Source organism: Hyperolius riggenbachi, chromosome 7 (genome assembly GCF_040937935.1).
Source record: "Hyperolius riggenbachi isolate aHypRig1 chromosome 7, aHypRig1.pri, whole genome shotgun sequence".
Lineage (NCBI taxonomy): Eukaryota > Metazoa > Chordata > Amphibia > Anura > Hyperoliidae > Hyperolius > Hyperolius riggenbachi.
Window position 1 is genome coordinate 164,316,673 of NC_090652.1, and position 21,043 is coordinate 164,337,715.

General features: G+C 44.7%; 1 protein-coding gene across 2 annotated transcripts in view; it reads left to right on the forward strand.

Moving 5' to 3' along the window:
- Positions 1-21,043, forward strand: part of PFKL (phosphofructokinase, liver type) — a 184,693-nt gene that overhangs the window by 72,909 nt on the left and 90,741 nt on the right. For both annotated transcript variants that reach the window (XM_068244841.1, XM_068244842.1), the window contains exons 6-9: positions 6,569-6,613; positions 8,183-8,291; positions 10,812-10,907; positions 12,507-12,599. In XM_068244841.1, the coding sequence (XP_068100942.1) occupies positions 6,569-6,613; positions 8,183-8,291; positions 10,812-10,907; positions 12,507-12,599 (343 nt within the window). The remainder of the gene's footprint in view (positions 1-6,568; positions 6,614-8,182; positions 8,292-10,811; positions 10,908-12,506; positions 12,600-21,043) is intronic.

The window sequence follows — 21,043 nt, forward strand, 5'->3', positions numbered from 1 at the left end:
GTTAGGTTCACTCAGATGCATAGCATGGGATCGCAGTAATGGAGGTGCATGATCAGGTAGGACACAAAAGGAGGAGGACCCTGCCCAAAGGCTTACAATCTAGAGGGAGAGGTAACGACACGGAATGTAGGGGACCAGAGTTCCGCTGTGGGTTTAGAGCACTTGTGAGGGGTAGTAGGCCAGAATGAAAAGGTGAGTTTTCAGGGCTTTCTTGAAGCTGTTGAAGGAGGGTGCTGCCCTAATGGGTGTAGGTAGGGAGTTCCATAGTGTTGGAGCAGCTCTTGAGAAGCCCTGGAGGCGTGCATGGGACTGGGTGATGCGGGGGGCGGTTAGGCGAAGTTCATTGGAAGAGCGGAGTGAGCGGCTAGGGATGTACCTCTGAGTAAGATCGGAAATGTAGGTTGGACAGGTTTTGTGGACAGATTTGTAGGTCAGACACAGTATCTTGAATCTGATTCTGGACTGGATAGGAAGCCAGTGGAGGGATTCAAGGAGGGGATCCGCCGTGGTGGAGCGATGGGAGCAGTGGATAATGATGTATACCATATGTAATTGTCCAGTAATGAAAGCCACTTGTGTTCTATTGCTACTGTATTGTAGGTAGACAATATGACTACTGAAGCAATAAGCAAATAAACGCCTGGCAATGATTACGGGAAATATGTGATTTTATCAGATTTTATCCTTTCTTTGTACATTGGAGGCTATATTCATGCAATTCTGTTACTAAATGTACTCCTAGGTATGATACTGTGGTCAGTTGAAAACAGTTTTTCATCCATTTCTACCAAACAGAAGACCCTTTCTGTCCCAATCATTGACTAAAAGCCTGATCTGCTTGTCCCCTTGGGCGGCTCTGTTCAAGATGGAGTAGTGTTTACATAGCAACTCACCAAACCGTTTAGAAAAACTTAATTTACCACTGCGTTGGCACAAGGCCAGCCCAAGTTTGTCAGCTAAAACCAGACCAGGCAGTTTGGACGTTTTTGGACACGATATTTGAAATATATATATATATATATATATATATATATATATATATATATATATATATATATATATATATATATATATATATATATATATATATATATACATATACATATACATATACATATACATATACATATACATATACATATACATATACATATACATATACATATACATATATACATATATACATATATATATATATATATATATATATATATATATATATATATATATATATATATATATATATATACATATACACATACACATACACATACACATACACATACACATACACATACACATACACATACACATACACATACACATACATATACACATACATATACATATACATATACACATACATATACATATACACACATATATATATATATATATATATACACACACACATATATATAATGTATATGCATGCACGTACTGTACTTGTATATGGGTATATGCATATAATACATATATACATGTAAATGTTTACTTATGTTTTTTCCTAACAGTCCAGGTCCGCTTTAAAAATAAGTCCCGCCCCCGCCGACGTCACGCCGCCACCTTAGTTCCGCCACACTGATTGGCTGCCGGGTACCCGGAACAAGAGGGGGGATATGGGGATCCCGGTGGCCAGAGAGAAACCGTAGACAGGCAGGGAGGGAGGCGTGAGTCCAGCTGCGCAGCGCCGATTGCGCGCAGGACTCCAAAACAAAAAAAAAGTAATTCCTGACCTGAGCTTGGGCTTGCTTTTTTTCCTACCCGGAGCTCAAGTCGGGGTTACCGCCAGGGAGGTTAAAGTGATGGGCTGAATGCAAACTCTTGAACTTATGTAAATAGGTACCACCATTTAAAAGATAGCGTTGCTGTTTAGCATTGCAACAATAGCAATGTGCACATGGGATGCCTGGTAACAATGGGCCTTGATGCACTATGTAACGCTAAAGTTGCCTTTCGCAGGAGTGAACGGCAATTTTATTGTTACTAACGCCAGGGGAGCACTGCATGATAACCTGTTAGTGCAACTAGCGCATTAACCCGGTATCACTCATGGCGCTACAGTGTTCTCCTCAGAATTTTTTTCCAGCTGGGTGGCTTGAAAAAGTAGTCGGGTGGCATAAAGAAGTAGCCGGGTGGGGCAAGATGAGAGAAGGCAGGACTGGTGCTTCTCTGTACAACTCACAGACTTACAGCAGAGAAGGAGGTGAGCCGATGACAGCTGGGTGCTAACCAAAACTAGCCGGGTGGAGCACCCGGGTGAAAGAGCCTGGGGAGAACACTGAGCTAATGGGTAATGGATGGTGTTCTCTTTTTTTTTTTTTTTTCTCTGTGGAATGGATGGTGTTCCCCTAGTGTTAGTAATGGTATAATTGCCATGTGCTACCTGCGCGTGGCATCTGTAATGTTGCCTGGTACATCAGGCCCAATTACAGTTATCAGTTAAAAGTAATGAGCACTCGCTAAAAGTGCTGTTTTATATTGCATTATGTCAGCATTCATCAATGTATTGTCTGCAGCAAATCCAATTAACAAAAATAACTGAAAAAGAGGTGGTTCAGCCAATGCAGCTGATGTGTTTTCATAAGGTGGTCATACAGAGGTTGAATATGATATTCGATTCAACAATCTTTTCTAAGGATTAACCTTTCCCTGCCAGCCGATTTGTCCAAAACACGAACATCTGCTGCCAAGCAGTTTTTAGGGGAGCACTCATTAAGTTTACTTAAGATTTTTTTTTACAAGAAAACCTACATGAAATAGGACATATTATATATTATTTTTTCCATAATGAATTGGGCTTGAACACTTAAACAAAATTTTGTACATTTTCTGGAGCTATAACACAATTTTTGAGTGAAATATGTTAAAGTGAAATAAAAATAAAATATTTCTGGTTTTTTTTTTTTTTTGTTTTTTTTTCGTTTTGTTTTGTTTTTTTCCCAAAGAAGAATTACATTTACTGACAAAATGTTACTCTTTAAGACTGTGTTAAGCCCTGATTCTGCTGAATCCAGTGATACCAGATGGGTATTGGTATCCCACTTTTCTGTCCTGGAATAGGTGCCGCTAGTACAGGTAGCCAGACATAGGTTTCCCTAGTATAGGTAGCCTGGAATAGGAGCCCATTTTGGGCTCACATACACATGTACTCTAGAAATTTTGCGCAGATGTCAGTGCTATATAAATACATCATTTGGTAGGTCATTAGACTATGACTATCGTATGGGAATAGATTGTGAGCTCTTCTGAGGACAGTCCATTACAGGGAGAAGGCTACATGCGGTGCGTGCAAAAAAAAAAAATGCCTGGGTATAGTTGCCCCAAGAATAGGTAGCCAGATACAGGTTTCCCCATTCTGGGTAGTTAGCTATAGGTGCTCCTAGTATAGGTAGCAAGTTAAAGGTGCCCCCATTATAGGTAGTTAGCTATAGGCACCCCCAGTATAGGTAGCAAGTTAAAGGTGTCCCCATTTTAGGTAGTTAGCTATAGGTGTCCCCAGTATAAGTAGCACTAGTGCTCTAAACCTACAGCTTAACTCTGGTCCCCTACCTTTCATGTCCTCACCTATCCCTCTAGATTGTAAGCCTTCGGGCAGGGCCTTCATCCTTCTGTCTCCTACCTTATCACGTACCTCCATTACCGTACACCCATCCTACAGATCTGAGTGAACTCGACTTGCCTAATCTCCATGCTCCCATCCAGTGACTAAGCATTACCTTATACTCCTACTGTGCTGGGTAATCTGATTAGTATGCATTCATGTATTGTCTTGCTGTATGTCACCCCTAAATATTGTCTGTAACCTTAACTAATGTACAGCGCTGCATAATATTTTGGCGCTTTATAAATCAAATAAATAAAAAAATAGGGGTCCCCAGAATAGGTAGTTTGCTATAGGTGTCACCAGTATAGGTAGCAAGTTATAGGTGTCCGCAGTATAAGCAGCAAGTTATAGGTCTCCCCAGTATAGGTAGTTAGCTATAGGCACCCCCAGTATAGGTTGCAAGTTATAGGTGTCCCCAGTATAGGTAGTTAGTTATAGGTGTTCCCAGTATAGGTAGCAAGCTATAGGTGTCCCCGGTGTAGGTAGTTAGCTATAGGTGTCCCCAGTATAGGTAGCTATAGGTGTCCCCAGTATAGGTAGCCTGGAAGGGGGAGCCTGCTGGCACACAACGGTGGAGAGGGGGCTCAACCACCCCCTCCCTCACCTGGGCCCCCCTTCTGCGCTCCCTTCTCCAGGTTTTAGTGCAGCAGGCGGGGAACGACTCACTTCGTCCTGGTTCCAGACGCCGGAGCTTTGCCACAAAGCCTCTGCATGTAACCTGTCTTGTCTCCAATGCTGCTGACTGTACTTCCGCTAATCAGGAAGTACAGTGAGAGACATTGGAGACACATGACGCAGATCTCCAGCTCCTGAAATGCAGAAGCAGTGAGTAGTTCCATGCTCGGCCGCTGCCATTGCACTAAATTCTGGAAGGGGTAGTGCGGCCCCCTTCCTGTGCTGCTACCCCCTCCTGCCGCTCGGTGCAGGACCTGGGAAGGCCTATTTAAAGTATAAGAGGCTAGGCTTACCGGGGATTCTCCAGTGTTCCTGGTGAGCCAGCCTGAGCCTGTAGGAGCCCTCAGTATAGGTAGCAGGTATAGCTGCCACTGCGGAGAGAGGGGTTGACATCCTCTTCCTTCCCTCCACATGGGCCCCCCTCCTGTGGTCCCCCTGAATAGCTGGAAGGAGGGATACTTGTTTGTAATTACTCACCTGATCGCTGGCTCCATGCGGTCTCCGGCAGCTGGCTGCTCTTCTGTTCTCTGTATTACGCGTAGTAATCACACTTCATACAGGAAGTAGAGAGGAGATGGCTGCCGGCGTGGGACACTGGCATGGAGTGAGCAATTGGGTAATTACGCACTGACTGCTGCTCCAGCTATTCAGGGAAGCAGAGGAGAGGGGCCCAAGTGGAGGGAGGGAGGAAGGAATGATGTCGACCCCCCTCCCCGCTGGTTCCTGTGGGCAAAACTGCCAAATAATTTACTAGGTATGCTGCTGGCACTTAAAGCACTTACCTGTTACAACGTACCTAATACATGCTTGGCAGTGAAAGGGTTAATAACATCGACTGTAAATCATATCTCTGCCACTGGCCGTGGTTTTGTGCTCCGGTCTCTCAACAAGTGGTTGGTTGTCTCACTTCATAGCACCAGGTGTAGGGTTTTAAATGCTTGCAGACTGCTCCATGCCAGTTGGCATGTACACTGAGGCAGCCCCTGGACCGCTCAACGCCAATTGGCGTGAAGTCCTTGGGCGGGGTTTTGCAGGAGCATCTCCTCCAGTCTCCCAGCAGCGATCACCACTAGGAGACTGTTAGACAGCGAAACCGCAGTCATTTTACATTGTACAGCGCTGCGATCTACGGCAGCGCTGTACTGGGGACAGCTGTGACGCTCGTTTCTCCCCCTGGGAGACTCAGAGAGCGATCGGCTCTCATAGGCTGATGTCTGTTAGAGCCAATCACTGTGATTGGCTGGGGGAGGGAGAGAAGGGTGTAGTGAAAATAAAATAAAAAATAGCACATTTTATTAAAAAACAAACAAAAACAAATAAACATTGTGGGAGCGATCAGAAATCTCTGTTGGTGGGTAGAAGAGGAGGAAGGGAATCACTTGTGTGCTGATTTGTACGGCCCTGAAGTGAGGCCATAAAGCTGCAGTGGCCTAAATTGTAAAAAATAGTCTGGTCACTAGGGGGGTGTAAGTCTACGGTCCTCAAGTGGTTAATCTTGGTCACTAAACTATCAGTGGAGCTTACATAATCTTCCCATGTTTACATGGTTTCCTTTGTTCCCAGTTAATTGGTTTTCCCCCAATCATTGACCTGTTGGGGGTGGGGGGCAGTTTTTGACATTAATTATTCAAAGTGTGCTGTAAAGATCTGAGAGTGAGCTTTCCTCAGGAAGACAATCTTGCATGTCCATTTTGTGCGTACCTCTGAAGTTCCCTGCAGGAATTAATTATTATTTTTCACTTTGATGGCTATGCTTTTCTTTGATCTGACACTGCAGTGAAAACAAACTCACAAACAGGCCCAGAGGCAGCTCTAACCCTTAAGTGTATGGAACATCAATGAGGTATTGCTCATGTAGGGTAATTTTAAAGTTTTTCAAAAAGCTAGCAGGTAGCCCGCTTAAAAAATTATCTTTGTTCATGTTTGTGACAGGTGCACTTTAAGAATATTTGTATTACTATTGACCAGGGATGTTCAGTGAGATGCAATTTTTTTCTGTATACGTGATTATGCAAATCGTGTATTTAAATTTATGCAGCTTGAAATCTGATCAATTGAATGCCATATTGCAGGGATTCCATAGGTCTCTTTTCAAGCTGCATAGATTTGCATACAAAGTTTGCATAAACCTGTATGAACTCAAAACTACTTGTATCTCATTGACCATCCCTACCAGTGACTTTCATTACTTAAAGTGCGTGCATGCGCTGTATGTCAGCAATGTACCCTGTAACACTAGTTTTTTTTTATTTAATACAAGTACCGTATGTTGTGTCTTCTCTATAGCCATCAACGGACCTTTGTATTGGAAGTCATGGGGCGACATTGTGGGTAAGGGAAAAAGTTTTACTTATCTTATACGGCTATCTGCCATGTGTAATGGAACAAAATTTTTGTTCTTTCGTGCTTCCTTTTACAGTATGTTCTACTATGGGCCCTTTTACACTTAATCAGTTGCTCTCAGTTAAAACGGAAAGAAAACTGATTTTCAAAGTAATGCCCATGTTTCCCTATGGCACCTTTTACACTTAACGCGTTTTAACTGAAATATTCTTCCCAATGCACTGCTATGGAAAAAACGCGTTTTAACTGAAATCTTCTTCCCAATGCACTGCTATGGAAAAAAAACGCGTACTAACGCACACCAACTGATTAAGTGTAAAAGGGGCCTATGGCTCTTGGTGTAGAAGCAATTTTGTTTTGTAAAGGAAATTATAAACATGTGATGCATTATGAATGCTAGTACTGCAGTGATTCGCATAATATTTCTTACAATAGTGTGATCAGCAGAGTCTGTGTTTTAATGTACAGTTCGATCCTCTCTGTAGTATAGCTAGTACAGTTGTACTTTTAGGCTCCTGACAATTCAGTAGCTAACTGCTATACCTTGTCTTTTTCACTTCCTTAAAGGGAAGGTCCAAGCAAAAAATAAGAGTTTCACTTACCTGGGGCTTCTACCAGCCCCATACAGCCATCCTGTGCCCTCGTAGTCACTCACTGCTGCTCCAGTCCCCCGCTGGCAGCTTTCTGACCTCGGAGGTCAGGGCCACATTGCATACATTTTTACGCATTCCAGCTAGTGCAGGAACAAAAATGTATGCGTTGCACCACTAACGCGTAAAAATGTATGTGTTAATGTTCCTGCACTAGCGGGAATGTGTAAAAATGTACGCAATTCGGCCCTGACCTCCGAGGTCAGAAAGCTGCCAGCGGGAGACTGGAGCAGCAGTGAGTGACTACGAGGGCACAGGATGGCTGCATGGGGCTGGTAGAAGCCCCAGGTAAGTGAAACTTTTTTTTTTTTTTTTTTTTTTTTTTTTGCTTGGACCTTCCCTTTAAGGAGGATTAAATGTATAAAAAAAAAAAGTGCTTCATTTTTACACTAATTATGTATAAATAATTTAGTCAGTGTTTTGCCCATTGTAAAAGCTTTCTTCTCCCTGATTTACATTATGACATTTATCACATGGTGACATTTTTACTGCTGGCAGGTGATGTCAGTGCAAGTAGCTGCTGCTTAATATTTTTGGCAGTTGGAAACGGCTGTAAACAGCGATTTCCCACAATGCAACGAGGTTTACAGACAGGAAACTGCCAGGGCCATGGTCCTCACAGTTTCCTGTGGGAGGAGTTTCACCACAATATCAGCCATACAGAGCCTCCTGATGATCTGTTTATGAAAAGGAATAGATTTCTCATGTAAAAAGGGGTATCAGCTACTGATTGAGATGAAGTTGAAATCTTGGTTACGGTTTCTCTTTAAATCCTTTGATTTATTCAGCTAGTTTTTTTTTATGTTGTACAACCTTAATTCTCCAGAGGTTACAATGTTCTCTAGCCTTCAATATTTTTCATATTTGTGGCATTATTCCCTTTATTAACTTCTGTTTTTCGTTATAGATATCTTGCCTTAGTCTCTGCTCTAGCATCTGGTGCCGATTGGCTTTTTATTCCAGAGTGCCCTCCTGAGGAAGGCTGGGAAGATGTCATGTGTTCTAGACTTGGAGAGGCAAGTATATTCTATATTTGGTAATATATTTATATTGGACATTCAATAAATATTCTGATTGCAGGGCAAACACAACTATACATTGGCCAACTGTTAAGACTGCAGTTTTTGATGCCAAACATCCTGACCTGACAAATTTTGCTCCATGAGGAAGTTAGGCCTATGATACTTAAAGAGACACTGAAGCGAAAAAAAATTATGATATTATGATTTGTATGTGTAGTACAGCTAAGAAATAAAACATTAAGATCAGATACATCAGTCTAATTGTTTCCAGTACAGGAAGAGTTGAGAAACTCCAGTTGTTATCTCTATGCAAACAAGCCATTAAGCTCTCTGACTAAGTTAGTTGTGGAGAGGGCTGTTATCTGACTTTTATTATCTCAACTGTAAGTGAACTGTTTACTTTTTCTCTGCCAGAGGAGAGGTCATTACTTCACAGACTGCTCTGAAAGAATCATTTTGAATGCAGAGTGTTGTGTAATCTGCACATATTATAGAATAATGCAATGTTAGAAAAAACACTATATACCTGAAAATAGAAAAGTATGAGAATATTTTCTTTGCTGCTAATCTTCTAGAAATTATTCATAGTACACAACCAATTCATTATATCATATTTTTTTTTTTCGCTTCAGTGTCTCTTTAAAGGAACTCCAGCCTAAACAAACATACTGTCATTAAGTTACATTAGTTATGTTAATTAAAATAGATAGGTAATATAATCTCTTACTCACACTGTTTTAAAAGAACAGGCAAATGTTTGATTTCATGATGGCAGCCATCTTTTTGGTTGAAAGGAGATGACAGGGAGCATGAGACACAGTTCCAACTGTCCTGTGTCCTGATCCCCTCTCCCAGTTGCTAGGCAACGTGAACAACATAGGAAATCCCATCATGCTCTGCACAGCATCAGGGAAAAAAAGACCGGGCTTTTTTTCTTTGATGGGTGGAGCTTAGCTAAAAATGCAGCTAAAAATTATGCTTTGGTAAGAAAAACAAAGTTCTGATGCTGTGAAACTGTTAAAGAAACACCAAGCCTTTTCAGTTCTGCTGAGTAGATTTTTAGTCCGGAGGTTCACTTTAAGAGCCTCTGCAGAGGCTTCCCACGTCCTCCCATCGTTGCCGCAAGTGGTCTCCCAAAAGAGATCTGACAAAAGCTTGTTGAATCTCTGCGACCGCATTACTCTTCACTCACAAACACGGCCATACTGCCCCTGTGCTAGTATGGCCACGCCTGCACAGTAAGCTGGAGCAACTCATGCACAAACGGCTCTCTACTACTATGCAAGCATGGCCACCCTCGTGCATGAAGAGCAGCGTGGTCACCATCTTGAGGAGGATTTTGGACCACCACGCTGGTCTGGAGGAGGAGGACATGGGAAGCCTCTGGAGGCTGCATTTCCAAACTTTGATATTGTCCTTGTAAATATTTACACATTAATTAGATAGCCTCTCCGTTGTCTCTTTTCAATACTAAATAATCCCGTTTTGATTAACCTTTCTTAGTGTTGTTAATTCTACATCATTTTTTACGCTCTACAACAGGCTTTCTCAACCAGGGTTCCCTGGAACCCCAGGGTTCCTTGAGTACTCTGCAGGGGTTCCCTGGCATTTTCCCCCATCATGGAGGGAAGTATAATATGCTCATATTATAATAGGGGGTACGGTAAAAACCAGCACTAAATTGGAGGTCAGAATAATAATGAGCACATTAATAAAAAGCACTTGGATAAGGAGACAATGTGTGGCAGTGTAATAGGGGGTAGTGAAATAAATAGCCACAGCTACTTTTAAAGACCATGCCTTATAGAAAATTCAGGGGTTCCTCGGGATCCAAAGATTATTTGCAGGGGTTCCCTGAGATCCAAAAATTATTTGCAGGGCTCCTCCAGAGTAGAGAGGTTGAGAAAGGCTGCTCTACAAAGATGGCAACTTTACGTATTTACATTGGGCCTAGCTCTGAGCCCTGAGGGACCCCACAATCTGGCAGATTTTGGACTAGTTCATCTCTTCATGGGGGATTCTCAGTATTCTTTCTTCTTTACAAAATTATTCCCGGAGAGTCCCTGTACAAAGATGCTAACTGGCCTCCCTACTCACTTGCACACTGTATTGGCAGTTGAACTGAGCAACAGCCATTCAGTAAGTGATTTTGAAAATATTAAAACCCTAAGAGTACCACATGAGGACATAGACTACTTCAGAACCACACATTTTACTGCATACTGTAAGTGACAGCTATACTGAAAAAATGTAATTTATAATACACTTTTGCTCTGGGGCAAATGTACACCTTTTTCAAAACTTGATAGTTACTCATAAATAACTTATCCTTAGAACCGATCATCATGTAATCTGTTTTTCTAGTTAAAACTTTTTTTAAAAAGTTGTAATACAAACCTTATTCCTGTTTAGTGCACAATCTAGTGAAACTATGGAGTTCTTTGTGTCATTCACACCACTGTATAACTCTTTATCTATAATTTTTTATTTTTCAATCATTTTGATCATTTGCAGACTCGAAGCCGAGGTTCAAGGCTGAATATTGTTATTATTGCAGAAGGAGCAATTGATCGGAATGGGGCACCTATTACATCTAAATATGTAAAAGAGGTGAGTTGATTGTTTTAGGTTTTAGGTTTGTTTTTTTAAGCATTAACTATTGGGATTTTTTTATTTACCGGGACGGTGATTAAAATGTATGCACACACCTCAACATTTTCATCATTTAAACAATTTCTTATTTAGAGTCAATGAAAGTTAGATAATAATAGTCATCAACTACCTGCATATGAACGTCTTATTCTAATTCAGTTGTTTATGCAACACAGGTCAAATTGCAGTTCTGATTGTATTGTAAAGCCCTATAATGTGCAGCCAGCAGGGTTGCCAACCTAAATTTCTTTCACAGACAAAAGGCCCTAAAAAGCAGGACATCTAATTTTGTGACAACTGCAGCAATCCTGAGGGCCCTTCACCCCCAATGTGAAAAATGCATCATTCTTATGGGCCCCTCACTCCCGATGTGACAAATGCATAATTCCCGAGGGCTCTTCACCCCCAGTGTGTCATATGCAGCAATCCTAAATACTTCTCATCCCCAGTGTGACAAATGCAGCAATTCTGAGCCCCCCCCACCACGTAACCCAATTCTACAGTATGCCCCTCAGACCCCCCCCAAAAGTCAGATAATATATCTCCCATATACCCGTATAACTTAGTTAACATATATGCAACATATCCCCTATAGCTATGCAGCACCCTTCCAATCACCACTTGGCAACTGGGTGGTGCTGATAAAAAAAAAAAAAAATGTAAGTGATGCTGCCCAGCCTGGTGTACGTCACAGATCACATTCTGATCGCAATGTATAGACTTTGTGACGGGCATCTTCTTCAAAAAAAATTGACACTATAGTCAGCCCAATTTTAAGTTGTTTTTTTGTTTGTTTGTTTTTCTTACAGACAGTTGCCAACTTGTAGTATGAGAGAAAAGACCTCCATACCTCATTAGTTTCCCCCTACATTTTCAAAAAGTTTTATGGGAAAATTAGATTAGATGAATGATGGTCCCAAAGCAGGGGTAAAACTCAAGAGAACTGCTGGATGTGACCCTTAGGGAAGGTGACAAAAATGGAGGATAGGAAGTTTTTGTGTGAGGAGCGAATGGTGCAAGTGAGATGATATCTGGAAATTAATGAGGAACCCTATGAATGGGATTCTTATCTAATCTGATCCCACAGCGGTTCTGTATTAATCATGATTATTTTGCTCAAGTACAGCCTGTGCCTGCACAGTAGCATGGAGCCGCTCGTGCATGGAGTAAAAAAACCTGCATAATGGACTCAGTGTTACTGCTCAGGTGGGGGCTGTACTTGCTCCTGGGGAGTGTGGCCACTCTCATACATTGATGGGAGCACAGCTGCGAGAACATACTCGACAAGCCCCTGTTAAATGTGTTCAGAGGGTCCCTGCACTGGATTGGTGGGCACCAGGTAGATACGGGAAGCCTCTGGGGCTATCCAGAAGCTTCCTACTACTGAGGTAAGCGTTTTCATTTTCATTCTATTTTTCCCTTCAGGTACAATGAGCAGAACAATGTCTGAATGGGGGTATTACATGTTGTTAAATGCAAACATGAAAAATATGGCATTATTTTAGATATACAGTGTTCGACTTAATATATCATGTCTAAATATTCTGTTTTACACAGCTTGCGGTTCAGCGCTTGGGATTTGACACAAGAGTCACAGTTCTTGGCCATGTACAGAGGGGAGGAACACCATCAGCATTTGATCGTGTCTTGGTAAATTGAAAGTTTTTTTGTTTTTTAAATAAATGGCAAGAGTCATACTGTCTCCTGTTCTGTCATTGTAGTTGTTGGTGCAAAAGCTATCACAGCCTCCTTTAACATCCTACAAAAGTTACAATCCAGTTGGGAATAATTTTCTTGGGATATGTTAAGTTTGCTTAAATTGTGACCTTGATCAGTAATGCCATGCGCTTATACTAATTGTAAACACATAGGCATAAGAACATGTTCAGATGTAATAGTCATTTATTGGAAACGTGAACTTCTAAAACTTTCACTTATACTATATACCAGAAGTAGCAAGCCACATGTACAGATAACCTGGACTCTACCTGGATAAGTTGCAAGTTGATTTTACTTAAAGGAACCTTAACATAGCCCCCCCAAAAAAATTCACTTACCTGCATGCGTAGACGGCCACAGGGACGGGATCGAGGATGCGTGGGCCAAGGCCGCGAAGGCGCACTGGCTAGTTGCCGAAAACGAAACTGAGCTGCGGCGGGGGACCGGATGAACAGTGAGTGACGGCACAGGACATCTGCAGGGGTCTGGTGTAAGTGAATTTTTTTTTTTTTTTTTACTCTAAGGTTCACTTTAATGACATATAACGGCAACAGCATGCACTATTTCATCAAGTTCTATTGAACTTTATTACTGCTCTACATTTTTTAACCACTTGCCGACCGCGCACTCATAACGCGCGTCGGCAAAGTGGTAGCTGCAGGACCAGCGACGCACATTTGCGTCGCCGGCTGCAGGCTAATTAATCAGGAAACAGCCGCTCGCGCGAGCAGCTGCTTCCTGTCAATTCACGGCGGGGGGCTCCGTTGATAGCCTGTGGGCCGCCGATCGTGGCTCGTAGGCTAAATGTAAACACAAGCGGAAATAATACGCTTTGTTTACATTTGTACAACGCTGCTAACAGTAGCAGCGTTGTACCAGATCAGCGATCCCCGGCCAATCAGCGGCCGGGGATCGCTGTCACATGACAGGCAGGAGCCTGTTAGAGGCTGCACAGGACAGATCCATTCCTGTGCATCCTCCGATCTCCGGGGCAGGGAGGAGAGGGAGAGGGGGGAATCCTGCAGTGGAGGGGGCTTTGAGATGCCCCCCCCCCCCCCCCCCCCGCCAGTTACACACAGGCAGGAGCGATCAGACCCCCCAAGCACATCATCCCCCTAGTGGGGAAAAAAGGGGGGCGATCTGGTCGCTCTGCCTAATGTTTGATCTGTGCTGGGGGCTGTAGAGCCCACCCAGCACAGATCTCAGTAATCAGCACTGGTCCTTAAGGGGGGTAAAGGCTGGGTCCTCAAGTGGTTAAATAGACACTATATAAGCCAGGAATACAAAAAACAGATTTACTCACCTGGGGCTTCTACCAGCCCCCTCCAGCCGTCCTGTGCCCTCGCAGTCACTCACTGATCCTCCGGTCCCCTGACTAGTTTAGTTTTCGCTGTCAAGCTCTAACAGGGAGTCGGTGGCCTTTCTGCGCCTGCGCAAGCCTGGCCACGCGTATCCTTTATGTTCCTGTTCTCAATAGCGTCCTGCACAGGACGCTATTGCGGACAGGAACGCGAAGAAAAATGTGTGGTCAGTCCTGTCGGGCCTTTCAGCAAAAACGAAACTAGCTGGCAGCAGGGGACAGGAGGATCCGTGAGTGACTACGAGGGCACTGGATGTCTGTAGAAGCCCCAGGCAAGTAAAACAGATTTTTTTATTCCTGGCTTAAGTGTCCCTTTAAAGTGTAACCGAGCCGAAGCTTGGGTACAAAATCACATACTTGCCTAAGAAGAAGGTTGCCCCTGGGACCAATAGAGGTTTCCCACAGCTTCCTCCGGTCCCCCATTGCTGCTTGCAAACCCTAATCATCAGAAGGAGCATCTCGGGCAGCAGTGGAGGACCAGAAGGACAGCATGGTGAGCTTCTGGTGGATCCAGAAGCTTACCTCTCTTTAGGCAAGTATGTGTTTCTGAACCCAAGCTTCAGCTTGGGAATCTCTTTAATCATTGAAGTCTATAAAACACACCCCAAATGGGTGGGCACAAACTTAAAGGTACATGAATCACCTTGCTATACACAGTCTTAAAGGACAACTCAAGTGAGCAGCATATGGAGGCTGCCATATTTATTTTCTCTTAAATAATAACAGTTGCCTGGCTGCCCTGCTGATCTGTTTGGCTGCAGCAGTGTCTGAATCGCACCAGAAACAAGCATGCAGCTAATCCTGTCAGATCTGACAATGTCAGAAACATCTGATCTGCTGCATGCTTGTTTTGCGTCTATGGCTAAAAGTATTAGAGGCAGAGGATCAGCCAGGGATGCTCAAATCCGAATTCAGGTGAAACCCGGATAGTTGCTATCCGGATTTCACCCAGTAAACCTGGGGGGGGGGGGGGGGGGGGGGGGTTAAGCTTACCTGTCTGACATCTTCTTCGGTCCGTCCCATCGGCGCCTCCCACAATGCGGTCCACGTGCATCGCGTGACTACAAACACTTCCTCCTTCAACCCGGAAGGAGGAAGTGTTTGTAATCCCGTGACCACCGCGTTGAACGCATCGTGGGAGGCGCCGAGGGACGGACCGAAGAAGACGTCAGACATGTAAGTTTGACTCCGCCCCCCCACCCCCAACCCTCCCCCTGCCCACCCTGCACAGGTTTACTGGGTGAAATCCGGATAGCAACTATCCGGATTCACCCAAATTCGGATTTGAGCATCCCTAGGATCAGCAGGACAGCCAGGCAACTGGTTTTGCTTAACAGGAAATAAATATTGCAGCCTCCATATCCCTCTCACTTCAATTGTCCTTTAAAGGGGAAACATTTGCATGGAACAACTGCATAAACTCGCATGCATGAGCAGAAAGTCTACCCCCCAAAAAAAATCTCAATTCTCATTGAGGCCATGAGAAGAAAGTGTGTTCAGTATCAGTATCCTGCTCGTCCTTCTCAGCAACATAGTCCTACAATCAAGCAGAGTAATGTACCTTTTCCAATATGCACCATCAAAAGTCACTGCCATTATGTTGATGTTCTGAAAAAATGCCTGCCAATGGGAAATTCAAATGTAACTTTGTAAGTTATGTGTGTGTGTTTTCTGATAAGGCTCTTTTTATGTTATTGGTCCGGTGGTTTGACCTACATTGCCCATGCCACATGGGCATATTTTAAATAATAGATCACATTAAACAATGCACAGGAACAATTTCACAGACAGGGATCTGATGCACAGGGAAAATTACTCCAGATTGGGCCCCTAGTAGGATTGCTGACATAATCGCCCCAAGAATGCACATGCAATGCTGCACTCCAAACATGGGAATGTCTCATTCCTTCTAGGTAACCAAGTGGATGCCTGGACTTTTTACTGTGAGATGTGTGCCCTCATTAATATGTCACTCACACTTATACCTTATCTACCTCTGTAGACAAACCAGGGATGAGATGTAAACACTTTGGATAATAAAGAATCTGATGTAATCAAATCCCAAACTTTAAAGGAACACTGTAGGGGGGTCAGGGGAAAATGAGTTGAAGTTACCCGGGGCTTCTACTGGTCCCCCACAGACATCCTGTGCCCGTGCAGCCACTCCCCAATGCTCTGGCCCCGCCTCTGGTTCACTTCTGGAATTTCAGACTATAAAGTCTGAAAACCACTGTGCCAGCGTTGCCGTGTCCTCACTCCCGCTGATGGCACCAGGAGTGTACTGCGCAGGCCCAATATGGTCTGTGCCTGCACCGTGCACTCCTGGTGACATCAGGGGAAGCGAGGACATGGCAACTTTAACCACTTAACGACCGCCCCCAGCCGATGGGCGGCGGCAAAGTCCGGGCCCAAACGACCGCAATACGCCCATCGGCGGGGGCGGCTGCGGGAGTGGCTATGCGGCGATCGCGTCATTTGTGACGCGATCAGCCGCCGGGGACTGGCTCCGTCCACCGCTCGCTGTAACCCGCCGGCCGTTCGGAAGCGCCGGCGGGTTACTAGCTGCCCGATCGCCGCACGGAAAGTGTATAATAGGCTTTGTAATGTATACAAAGCCTATTATACTGGCTGCCTCCTGCCCTGGTGGTCCCAGTGTCCGAGGGACCACCAGGGCAGGCTGCAGCCACCCTAGTCTGCACCCAAGCACACTGATTCCCCCCCCCTGCCCCCTGATCGCCCACAGCACCCCTCAGACCCCCCCCCCTGCCCACCCCCCAGACCACTGTTTGCACCCAATCACCCCCCTAATCACCCATCAATCACTCCCTGTCACTATCTGTCAACGCTATTTTTTTTTTTAGTCCCTAATCTGCCCCCTACTCCCTCCTGATCACCCCCCCACCCCTCAGATTCTCCCCAGACCCCCCCCCCCCCAGACCCCCCCCACCCCGTGTACTGTATGCATCTATCCCCCCTGATCACCTGTCAATCACCCGTCAATCACCCGTCAATCACCCCCTGTCACTGCCACCCATCAATCAGCCCCTAACCTGCCCCTTGCGGGCAATCTGATCACCCACCCACACCAATAGATCGCCCGCAGATCCGACATCAGATCACCTCCCAAATGCAGTGTTTACATCTCTTCTCTCCTCTAAACACCCACTAATTACCCATCAATCACCCCCTATCACCACCTGTCACTGTTACCCATCAGATTAGACCCTAATCTGCCCCTTGCCGGCACCCAATCACCCGCCCACACGCTCAGATTGCCCTCAGACCCCCCCTTATCAATTCGCCAGTGCAATATTTACATCTGTTATTCCCTGTAATAACCCACTGATCACCTGTCAATCACCCATCAATCACCCCCTGTCACTGCCACCCATCAATCACCCCCTGGCACTGCCACCCATCAATCAGCCCCTAACCTGCCCCTTGCGGGCAATCTGATCACCCACCCACACCAATAGATCGCCCGCAGGTCCGACATCAGATCACCTCCCAAGTGCAGTGTTTACATCTCTTCTCTCCTCTAAACGCCCACTAATCACCCATCAATCACCCCCTATCACCACCTGTCACTGTTACCCATCAGATTAGACCCTAATCTGCCTCTAGGGCACCCAATCACCCGCCCACACCTCAGAACGCCCTCAGACCCCAGCCCTGATCACCTCGCCAGTGCATTGCTTGCATCTATTTCCCCCCTCTAATCACACCTTGAGACACCCATCAATCACCTCCTGTCACCCCCTAGCACACCTACCCATCAGATCAGGCCCTAATTTGCCCCGTGTGGGCTCCTGATCACTCGGCCAAACCCTCAGATCCCCCTCAGACCCCCTTCCGATCACCTCCCCAGTGCATTGATTGCATCTATTTTCCCCTCTAACCGCCCCCTGAGACACCCATCAATCACCTCCTGTCACCCCCCTAGCACTCCTATCCATCAGAACAGGCCCAATACATCCTGTCATCTAAGAGGCCACCCTGCTTATGACCGGTTCCACAAAATTTGCCCCCTCATAGACCACCTGTCATCAAAATTTGCAGATGCTTATACCCCTGAGCAGTCATTTTGAGGCATTTGTTTTCTAGACTACTCCTCGCGGTTTAGGGCCCCTAAAATGCCAGGGCAGTATAGGAACCCCACAAGTGACCCCATTTTAGAAAGAAGACACCCCAAGGTATTCTGTTAGGTGTATGATGAGTTCATAGAAGATTTTATTTTTTGTCAAAAGTTAGCGGAAATTGGATTTTTATTGTTTTTTTTTCACAAAGTGTCATTTTTCACTAACTTGTGACAAAAAATAAAATCTTCTACGAACTCACCATACCCCTAACGGAATACCTTGGGGTGTCTTCTTTCTAAAATGGGGTCACTTGTGGGGTTCCTATACTGCCCTGGCATTTTAGGGGCCCTAAACCGTGAGAAGTAGTCTAGAAAACAAATGCCTCAAAATGACCTGTGAATAGGACGTTGGGCCCCTTAGCGCACCTAGGCTGCAAAAAAGTGTCACACGTGGTATCGCCGTACTCAGAAGAAGTAGTATAATGTGTTTTGGGGTGTATTTTTATACATACCCATGCTGGGTGGGAGAAATCTCTCTGTAAATGGACAATTGTGTGTAAAAAAAATCAAATAATTGTCATTTACAGAGATATTTCTCCCACCCAGCATGGGTATGTGTAAAAATACACCCCAAAACACATTATAATACTTCTCCCGAGTACGGCGATACCACATGTGTGGCACTTTTTTGCACCCTAACTGCGCTAAGGGGCCCAAAGTCCAATGAGTACCTTTAGGATTTCACAGGTCATTTTGCGACATTTGGTTTCAAGACTACTCCTCACGGTTTAGGGCCCCTAAAATGCCAGGGCAGTATAGGAATCCCACAAATGACCCCATTTTAGAAAGAAGACACCCCAAGGTATTCCGTTAGGAGTACGGTGAGTTCATAGAAGATTTTATTTTTTGTCACAAGTTAGCGGAAAATGACACTTTGTGAAAAAAAAATTAAAATCAATTTCTGCTAACTTGTGACAAAAAAAAAAATCTTCTATGAACTCACCATACTCCTAACGGAATACCTTGGGGTGTCTTCTTTCTAAAATGGGGTAATTTGTGGGGTTCCTATACTGTCCTGGCATTTTAGGGGCCCTAAACCGTGAGGAGTAGTCTTGAAACCAAATTTCTCAAAATGACCTGTGAAATCCTAAAGGTACTCATTGGACTTTGGGCCCCTTAGCGCAGTTAGGGTGCAAAAAAGTGCCACACATGTGGTATCGCCGTACTCAGGAGAAGTAGTATAATGTGTTTTGGGGTGTATTTTTCCACATACGCATGCTGAGTGGGAGAAATATCTCTATAAATAGACAATTGTGTGTAAAAAAAAAAAAAAAAAAATTGTCATTTACGGAGATATTTCTCCCACCCAGCATGGGTATGTGTAAAAATACACCCCAAAACACATTATACTACTTCTCCTGAGTACGGCAATACCACATGTGTGGCACTTTTTTGAAGCCTAACTGCGCTAAGGGGCCCAAAGTCCAATGAGCATCTTTAGGCTTTACAGGTGTGCTTACAATTAGGCACCCCCCAAAATGCCAGGACAGTGAACACACCCCACAAATGACCCCATTTTGGAAAGTAGACACTTCAAGGTATTCAGAGAGGAGCATAGTGAGTCCGTGGCAGATTTCATTTTTTTTTGTCGCAAGTTAGAAGAAATGGAAACTTTTTTTTTTTTTTCTTTTTTGTCAGAAAGTGTCATTTTCCGCTAACTTGTGACAAAAAATAAAATCTTCTATGAACGCACCATGCCTCTCACTGAATACTTTGGGATGTCTTCTTTCCAAAATGGGGTCATTTGGGGGGTATTTGTACTTTCCTGGAATTTTAGCCCCTCATGAAACCTGACAGGTGCGCAGAAAAGTCAGAGATGCTTGAAAATGGGAAAATTCACTTTTGGCACCATAGTTTGTAAACGCTATAACTTTTACCCAATCCAATAAATATACACTGAATGGTTTTTTTTTTTATCGAAGACATGTAGCAGAATAACTTTCTCGCTCAAATGTATAGGAAATTTTACTTTATTTGAAAAATGTCAGCACAGAAAGTTAAAAAAAATTATTTTTTTGCCAAAATTCATGTCTTTTTTGCTGAATATAATAAAAAGTAAAAATCGCAGGAGCAATCAAATAGCACCAAAAGAAAGCTGTATTAGTGACAAGAAAAGGAGGTAAAATTCATTTAGGTGGTAGGTTGTATGAGCGAGCAATAAACCGTGAAAGCTGCAGTGGTCTGAATGGAGAAAAAGGCTCTGGTTCTTAAGGGGCGAAAAGACTGTGGTCCTGAAGTGGTTAACCACTTGCCGACCGCCCACAGCCCATGGGCGGCGGCAAAGTGGACGCCTAAAGGACCGCAATACGCCTTCAGGCGGCGCGTCCTTTAGGCATGCCGGGGGAGCGATCGCGTCATTGATGACGCGCGCTTCCCCCGGCAACTGGCTCCGCCCACCCGCCGTAACATCCCGCCGGCCATACGGAAGCGCCGGCGGGATGTTAACCCCGCGATCGCCGCTACAAAGTGTATAATACACTTTGTAATGTATACAAAGTGTATTATACAGGCTGCCTCCTGCCCTGGTGGTCCCAGTGTCCGAGGGACGACCAGGGCAGGCTGCAGCCACCCTAGTCTGCACTCAAACACACTGATCTGCCCCCCCCCCCCCGCCCACTGATCGCCCACAGCACCCCTCAGACCCCCCCCTGCCCACCCCCCAGACCCCTGTTTGCACCCAATCACCCCCCTAATAACCCATCAATCACTCCCTGTCACTATCTGTCAACGCTATTTTTTTTTTTATCCCCCCCCCGGCCCCCTGCCCCCTCCTGATCACCCCCCACCCCACCCCTCAGATTCTCCCCAGACCCCCCCCCCAGACCCCCCCCCCCCCCCTGTGTACTGTATGCATCTATCTTCTCTGATAACCTGTCA